Source organism: Myotis brandtii, unplaced genomic scaffold (genome assembly GCF_000412655.1).
Source record: "Myotis brandtii unplaced genomic scaffold, ASM41265v1 scaffold68, whole genome shotgun sequence".
Lineage (NCBI taxonomy): Eukaryota > Metazoa > Chordata > Mammalia > Chiroptera > Vespertilionidae > Myotis > Myotis brandtii.
Genome location: NW_005370657.1, coordinates 708,668 through 717,265, shown reverse-complemented (window position 1 = coordinate 717,265; position 8,598 = coordinate 708,668). Strand labels below are relative to the sequence as shown.

Below are 8,598 nucleotides of genomic sequence, written 5' to 3'. Positions count from 1 at the left end.
CCCCCCCCCCCCCCCCCCCCCCCCAGTACTTCAGCAGGCTTCTCTGGGAATAAGGCCCTTCTCCTCCTCAGCACTAACACATCCAGGAAGATAACGGTTGCATGATAACTCCTAACGTTCAGTCCATGACTGTGTGTCCTCAGTTGCGCTACGGATATTTTTGTGTGTTTTTACTCCCAAACCAGGCCCCGTCCGGGTTCATGGGCCGCCTTGGGATGCTGTTTCTTTAGGATCTTGGTCTGGAGCAGCCTTCCCTTCCCCCGGCCCCCACAGCATTTCACTTTTTGAAGACTCTTAGCCAGTTCTCTGTTTTGACATGTTTGAAGTTTGTTTTCTAAATTGAAGTATAACTTAACATGCATTAAAATGCACAGATCTTAGGCATACAACGGGATGGATTTTTCCTTATGTATATATCTGTGTGACTGCCAACCAGAACAAGACACAGAATGTGTTTATTATGCAGAAAATGCCCCTTCCCGGTCAGTACCCCTCTCCACAAAGGGAAGCAGTGTTTTTAGCTTTTATCACTGTAAAATTTTTTTTTTTTAATCCTCACCCGAGGATTTTTTCTCCCTTGGTCTTTAGAGAGAGAGTGGAAAGGAGGAGAGAGAGAAACATCGATGTGAGGGAAACACATCGACTGGTTGTCTGCCACGCTCGCCCCAACAGGGGCTGGGGATCAAACCTGCAACCTAGGTTTGTCTCCTTGACTGGGAATTGAACCCGAGACCCTTCCGTCGTCGGGCCAGTGCTCTAACCACTCTCGCCGAGCCAGCCAGGGCTTACCACTGTAAGTGAGATTTCGGTCCGGCTGTCTTGTAGAATACCCACCTTCTGGCTTTGTCTGCTTTTCCTGCTGGGCACGTTCCTCTATGCCCTGCATTTCCCATTAGTTGGAGGTTAAGTTTAAACTTAATGGTAGACATTGCTGATGAGAACATATTGTCCATAATGCCACCCACCGTCTTAATGGGCTCCTCCTCTTCTCCCCAGATGAGCTCCCCACACAAGCACTCAACGCCATCATCCCTGAATGAGTACGAGGTGCTGCCCAATGGCTGTGAGGCCCACTGGGAGGTGGTGGAGCGGATCCTGTTCATCTATGCCAAGCTCAACCCTGGCATCGCTTACGTGCAGGGCATGAACGAGATCGTGGGGCCCCTCTATTATACCTTTGCCACCGACCCCAACAACGAGTGGAAAGGTAAAAGGGCTCTTGGCTGCCCACATCCCTTGTTGCCGGCTCCTTAAAAAATGGACCACAGAAAGCCAGGCCCGTGGGCTTTATCAGACTGCAGCTCACAGCCTCTCTGTGGGCCTCCATTCTCCCTCTGTCAGATATGGGGTTGGCCTGGATCCTCTCAGATCCATCCCAGCTCAGACTTGCTAGAATGTTGGAAGTGTACTGAGCTCTTGATATTTGTAACTGAATATCTGATAGGGGGCATGAGATGTTATACAAGAAACTGAATGATAGGATTTAAATAAATAATGATTTGAAAAATGTCCTCAGAAGAGAATAATCAATTGCTAAGCGAGTGTACAGTGTTACCAGAAGACGTGAGAGGAAAGAGGTGATGTCCTTAGTATTGGGATGGAGAGTGGTCAAGGACAGAGACGGTACTGAGCCTGACCGTGGGGGTGCAGTGACTCAGTGAGACTCAGAGGTGAAGGGAGGATGTCATAGGTGAGATTTGGGGTGGGTCTCAGGAGGGCACCAGCTCCCTTTCGGCTGCCTTCACCCTGCCTGTCTCGCCCAGAGCACGCCGAGGCAGACACCTTCTTTTGCTTCACCAACCTCATGGCTGAGATACGGGACAACTTCATCAAGAGCCTGGACGACTCACAGTGTGGCATCACCTACAAGATGGAAAAGGTGTACTCCACCTTGAAGGATAAGGACGTGGAGCTCTACCTGAAATTGGTGAGGACCCCCGCCCACCCGGGCGAGGCTATGGCAGACAGGTGGAAAGGGCCAGACTTCTGAGCATCCCGGGTCCAGGGTGAGCTCTGGCTTGAGTCTGGGGATTAAAAGTGGCTGCTGTTGCTAGGGAACGGTGATCCACTCCCGAGAGACCGGCGGCAGATGCTGGTAGTCCAGGCAGGCTGGCAGGGAAGGGGAGTTGATAGGGTGCCCATTGTGTGCCAGGCACAATGGGAGGCATTTACTGGGCACTTAATTAGTTCAGCCTTTTTGTCCCCTGAGAAAAGGGTGAATTTCATTTTTAAAAGTTCAGGAAAAAATATTTTTAAATATATTTTATTGATTTTTTACAGAGAGGAAGGGAGAGGGATAGAGAATTAGAAACATTGATGAGAGAGAAACATCGATCAGCTGCCTCCTGAACACCCCCCACTGGGGATGTGCCCGCAACCAAGGCACATTCCCTTGACCGGAATCGAACCTGGGACCCCTCAGTCCGCAGGCGATGCTCTATCCACTGAGCCAAACCGGTCAGGGTCAGAAAATTTTTTAAAAACTGTAGTGTATTTCATGTTTATTTCAGAAAACATTTCAGTAAAAAAGTTATATATAAACAAACAGTTTTGGGAATAAAAAAATTTATATGAAGATATTTTAAAACAAATATAGATTTATCTTTTTGCTGTTTTATTTTTTAATGTTAATTGATTGGAGAGAGGAAGGGAGAGAGAGAGAGAAACATCGATTTGTTCTGTTGACTTATGCATTCATTGGTTGATTCTTGTGTGTGCCCTGACCAGAGATTGAACCTGAAACCTTGGTGTATCGGGACTGCAGTTTTTCAGTTAATAATATTCACTATGGCTGACCAGAGGGCTCATCTCTGCTGGGAATAATTTGCTTGTAGGGTTGGCCTATGGAGTAAATAAGTGAGGTAATATATTTAACATGCTAAGCACAAGACTGACTTATAGTAAGTGCCAGTTAATGGTCTGTCTCTGTCTATAATCTGTACAGAGTTTTATTTCTTTAATATTTGTATTGATTTTTAGAGTGAGAGGAAGGAAGAGTGAGAGAGAAAGAGAAACACTGATGTGAGAGAACATCGATTGGCTGTCTCCTGCACTCGCCCTCCTGGGGATCGATCCCGCCTCCTGGGCATGTGCCCTGACCAGGACTTGAACCAGCAATCTCTTGGTGCATGGGATGTGCCCAACCAGCTGAGCCACGGAGGCCAGGGCTGTACAGTGTTTTAAAATAATCGGAGCTGTCATTTATAAATCTAGAGAGCTTATATAAGTTTGGGCTTATGGCTTCTTTTTAAAAATATCAGAAGATATGACAACATGGGTTGTCAGCAAGCAGCAGCTACCCCTTTAACCGAGCGAGGCTATCTAGGCGGCCCAGGGCTATCCCCCCGAGTGCCTGGCGCTCACCCCTGGCCTGCTGCCTCCTTGGTTAGGTCCCGGGCCCTGCTGTTTATCTGAATTTACATTTAAAGACTGCATGATGTGACATGGCAACCAGCCAACACGGATTCTTGCACCTACTGTGTGCCTCTTTCTCCCCAGCAAGAGCAGAACATCAAGCCCCAGTTCTTCGCCTTCCGCTGGCTGACGCTGCTGCTGTCCCAGGAGTTCTTGCTGCCTGACGTCATCCGTATCTGGGACTCCCTCTTCGCTGATGACAGCCGCTTTGACTTCCTCCTCCTTGTCTGCTGCGCCATGCTCATGTGAGTGTGGCCATGAGCAGAGAGGCGGGCGGGGCTGCCCTCACCAGGCTGGAGGGAGCCGCTGGGAACCTTGGGCCAGTGTCAAACCAAACTCCCTGGGGGTGGTGAGCGGGAAGGGGCCAGGCGGGGCCTGCACTCAGAGCAGCCCAGGGTCCCAGCGTTTTGCTGCTTGTTTTCCTTACTTAGATTGATCCGGGAGCAGTTGCTGGAAGGGGATTTCACTGTGAACATGCGGCTCCTTCAGGTAATGGTGTTCAGAGGCAGACACTTACCAGGCGCCCACCCCGTGCCAGCTGCTGGGACAGGCTGGGTCAGAACAGTGGAGTGTAGCAAGGCTTAAGATTCTGGACCCCTGATGCAGATCTGGGTTTGGATGGGTTTGAATCCCGGCTTTGTCACTGACCTTGAGTGTAGGGTGGCCTTAAATGAATGACTTGGCCTCTCTGAACTAAGTGCTGTACCTGTTCATTGTACCTGGGACACAGCGGTGCCCAGTATGTGATAGTGCTCGAGGTAGTCATGCCCAGACCTGGAGCAGGAAAGTGTGGGGCTCAGTGGTTAAGAACATGGGCTCAACGGTCAGACAGTGTTAGGCTCACATCTTTGTTCTGCTCTGCTAGTCATGTGACCTAAGCCAAGTAATAAGCTCTCTTGGCCTCAATTTCTTCAACACCTGGCCTGGGGTTCGTTTGCAATAACCTTACTGAGTCGATCTGTAAATAGGCATAAGCACCCCCCGATTGGGCTTTTGAGGTGCCCCTTTGAGCTGCTGTATGGACAGAGTCCAGCCCAGTGCCAGGTGGGGAGAGATGAGCAGAATGGTCCCGGTCCCAGGGAAGGGCTGCAGGACCTGTGGGTGGAGCTGGTTGGCTCGGTTACATTCGTGCTGCAGTGAGTGCCATGTTAGCCCCCTGCCTCTGGGGCCCACGATGCAGCATGGTGACAGGTCTCAGGGGGAAGGGCACAGGTTGGCAGAGGGGGAGCTGACTTCAGAGGTATCTTGTTGGCTTTTCCCATGCCCAGGATTACCCCATCACAGATGTCTGCCAGATCCTACAGAAAGCCAAGGAACTCCAAGACTCAAAGTAGCCTGGCAGCAAGAGGCCCAGGTTTGGGAGAGAAGCCACCACCGTCCGCGTCCTGGCTTCTGGAACACAGAGACGCCTGTGGGATCCCAGCCCGAGGGGAAGCTCCAGGCCTTCTCCCTTGGCTCCGTCCCCCTAGGCCACTCCCACGGGGGCACACTGTGCCAGCTCCTTCCTGACCACCAAGCCCTGGCTCCCTCTCTGCTCTGCAACCCTGGGGCCCTTTCCCAGGCAGCTGAGCAAGGCTGGCGCTCCCAAAGTTGTTTCCTGGGACTGGGCAGATTGGGGTGCTGGGGCTGGCAGAGGTCCCTCCTTGCCTCTGCGCTGCTGCTCCCTCCTGCTCTGCTCGGGGGAGGTGCTGGCAGATGAGCCAGAAACCACCTGGGGGGTTGGTGCTTAGGCTTCTCCGTGGGCACAGTGACACTGAGGGAGCTAAGAAGCTGCCAGGCCCAGGCCACACCCTCTGCCCTCTCACTGAGTGTGTGTGTCTGTGTCAGTCTTCTCTGTGTCCATCAGTGTGGATGTGAGGGGGAGGGTTTTTGATTCCCTCTAGGTCTCTGCTTCTCTGTCTCTCTGCCTGTCTCCTTCTCCCTCCATCTCTTTCACAGAGGCTTTGCTCCTCAACATTGCTCTCCCTCTGCCCTCCTCTCTTGGGGTGCCTTATCCCCAGCCTCTTCCCCTCACTCCTCCCCTCCACGCCTGTGAAACCCAGAGATAGAATGAGGAGTCTGGCTTAGCAAAGCCCCTGGAAGTCACCCTTGGCCTTTGCACCCTGTTCCCACCCCCAGCCCTAGGCTCCCAGGTCCCTCAGACTGGGAGGGAGTCCACAGTGCCTCACTAGAGGGCCCTGAACCTGATCCCCCCCCCCAATCTTGGAAACCAAAAGCTGCTGAGAAATGATGGCCCATGAGGCTTTGAGCCTCTTACCCTCCTTTCTGCCCAGGGATGGAGGAGGGAGAGCTGAGTCTTCCAGAGATTTCCCCAAAGGAAAAGGACATTAAGGCGGTGCTGCGCCAGGGTTTGGGATCCAAGTGCTTGAGAAGAGTAGTCATTCCCGCGGCTTTCAGGGCCCATCCAGGGAGGGTGAGTCCCATGATTGGCCAGCGGGACCAAAGGGAGCCTCCCTGGGCCGGCTGAGCTCAGAGACCCTGGATCCTGTCAGGGCCAGGGGAGCCGAGCAAGCAGAAGCGGGTGCTGGTCACCCACTTGGGCTGGTCCCAGGATTTGGGGTGGATGCACTTAGAGCAGGAGCCATTGGCTACTCCCACTGCTGGGCAGTGGGAAGAAAGGGCTTATTCTGATCAAGTCCCTTCCCTCCTCTTGTAAGGAGGCAGGTGGTTTGGGTCTGGACAGCTGGGTCATGGGGCAAGGGTCTTCATCCTCTGCTCAGACTGGTGGGCAGGTGCCCTGGTACCCCCGTAGCCTTCCTGAGGCTGGAGCCAGGACTTCTGCTGCCCGCATAAGCCAGGCTGTGGGCCAGGAACAGCTTCCCCCAGGAGCTCCTGCTTTGGATGCTGCTGGGACTGTGCACTTGCCTGTTTGCCACCTCCTCTCATAACACACAGTTTTTGGGAGATTTTTACTATTTATTCAAACTCTTGGATATTTATTACAGATTGGCAAGTGCTTGGTTTGGGAGTGTGGGTGGAGCTGGGAAGGCAGAAAAGGAGTTAGAAGCATGTTCTTTGGGCTTTCTGAGGTCAGACTCAGCGTCCTCTCCCCCTGCCTCTGGAACCTTCCTGCTGTGGGTGCTCTGAGCTCTGTCCTGGAACTGGAAGGAAGACTCCAAGACCCTGCATGGGACAGAGACACTGCTTCCCACCAGCCTGGCCCACCTTCCCAGAACTTGTCGGCTTGTTCAGTTCCAACTCTGACTCCTTCTCAGCCTGAGATGTGGGCCACAGCCTGGGACCCAGCAGACACTGCCCAGGGCACCTGATGCGTTCCCTTCGCCTGTCCCCTTGCCTTCCCTTCTGGGGCCACACTACTTGAATCACTGCAGCTGATTTGCCTCAGTGGCAGGCCTGAGGCCAGTGCCCTCTCCTTGACTTTGGGATGAAGGTCAAGAGCACAGGGACCATGTCCAGGTTTGGCTGAGGAAAGGACCTACCCCTGGTGATTTCCTTTCTCTAAATTCTCAAGGGAGGTTCCCAGACAGCCCGAGCAGCCAGCTTCCTGCTTGTGAAGCTGCCCCGGGAATTGGGACACATTACAGATTGGGCTGTATTATTATGAATTCAGCAGGGCTTGCTCACTCCAGGGGGTCAGAAAGTTAGTCTGCTTTTGTTTTTTGTTCTTTTTGTGTGTGTGTGTGTTTTTTTAAGGAAATCAGTTTTGTTTCTTGAATCAATGCTGTTGATGACAAGTTGTCTTTAATAAATCATGTGTTCTTTGCAAAGGGCATTGGTGCTGTAATGGGCTGAAACCTTTAAGACCTCAGAGCAAGAAAGAAAAGTTTGAGCAGGAGTGGACTCAGGAGGCTCTTAAAGTTGTCTGAGGAAAGGCCAGGAGAGTCTTGTTGGTGGAGTCTGTTTAGCTCCTCATTCAGACATGCAGTTTGCAGCTGGAAGAAGGAGGGAGCGTGGACTGGGGAAAAAGGTAATTACATCATGGTTTCAGAGCAAGTTTGTTTGTTTTTTTAGATTGAAAAAGTATGAAAACTCAAACACCAGTAAATAAAACAAGTCATTTATATCCCACAATCTGGAGGAAATCCCTGACAATATGTTAGTCTTTTCTTCGCAGATGTAATTTTTATTACATAATTGTCTTTCTTTTTCCAAGCAAATGAATACTTTTATTTACATGGTAAATTTTTAAATGCGTGGTAGGGTTTTGACCTCAAATACTTGTCAGCTGGGCAATTTATGAACCTGAAACATACCTAGTCCCTGTCCATTTTAGGGTCCAATGCATACAATCCTTGCTTTCCTTCCCTTGCCCCTCAAGGGCCTTTGCAAGTATCTCATTTTATGCCCCAAATCCCCTGAAATGCATAATTGTCTTGATACATAGTTTTGTGTATTGTCAGCCCCCACATGGTAGGGTGTTGAGCAAGTTGCTGTATGACTTAAATTTTTATAGGCTACATACTGTTCTTTCTAATACGCTAACAACGTTGGAAATCCAGGCTCTATTTCTGAACATTTATTATAACACTGCGAGGAAGTTTCTGTTGAAATCCTTGCGTTCCCGACTTATTTTCCCAGCTCAGTCCTCTAAGTGGGTTTAAAGGTGAACACCTTTTGAAGGCTTTTCATACATATTGCCAAGCTGCTTTCTGGAATTGTGCCCGTTTCTATTCCAAACAGCAGTTAGGACGGGCCGCCTGCATCCTTGTTCTCTGGGTGTTAAGAAAACCTTGGCCTTAGAACTTTTGGTTTGTGGTGCAATTGTTAGGACGGACTCCGCTGCCTTGTCCTTGTTCTGCCACTAGGAGCTCTTCTCTAGACTCTTCTGGGGTAAATGTAGTGATGGAAGCACTTTGGACTATGGACTAGTACTGACTCCGGGAGCTCACAAAGCAGGAGCTCTCTGCGCAGGCGCAGAGGAGGGGGGACCCTCGCTGGAGACCCAAGAGGAGGCGGAGCGGCGTGGAGCGGTGGCCAATCACAAACCAAAGCGCCGGTGCCGCGCCCCTCAGGTCCGCATCTTAAAGGGCAAGGAACCATGACTTCCAATCACGAGTGGTCTCCCTTCATTAGTCTTACTCCCTTCGTCAGAGTCCTAAGCCCTTCCGAGCCTTAGAGCGTGGAAGGGTCGGACATAGCGCCCACTCAAGCCCCCACGCGGCCCCATCCCCGCGGTGGGCCCCACAGGCCGGCGCGGCCCCTTTAAGAGTCTCGCTGGTCCGA

At 51.5% G+C, this 8,598-nt stretch overlaps 2 protein-coding genes across 2 annotated transcripts in view; one reads left to right on the top strand and one right to left on the bottom strand.

Annotated features, from left to right (window-relative positions):
• TBC1D13 (TBC1 domain family, member 13) overlaps positions 1-7,446 on the top strand; it is a 14,721-nt gene extending 7,275 nt beyond the window's left edge. The window contains exons 7-11 of the mRNA XM_014529326.1: positions 997-1,207; positions 1,764-1,927; positions 3,499-3,659; positions 3,846-3,903; positions 4,683-7,446. Coding sequence (XP_014384812.1) covers positions 997-1,207; positions 1,764-1,927; positions 3,499-3,659; positions 3,846-3,903; positions 4,683-4,748 — 660 coding nt within the window. The 3' untranslated portion in view covers positions 4,749-7,446. The remainder of the gene's footprint in view (positions 1-996; positions 1,208-1,763; positions 1,928-3,498; positions 3,660-3,845; positions 3,904-4,682) is intronic.
• The window catches only part of ZDHHC12 (zinc finger, DHHC-type containing 12), a 590,635-nt gene that overhangs the window by 50,690 nt on the left and 531,347 nt on the right, over positions 1-8,598 (bottom strand). The window lies entirely within an intron of this gene.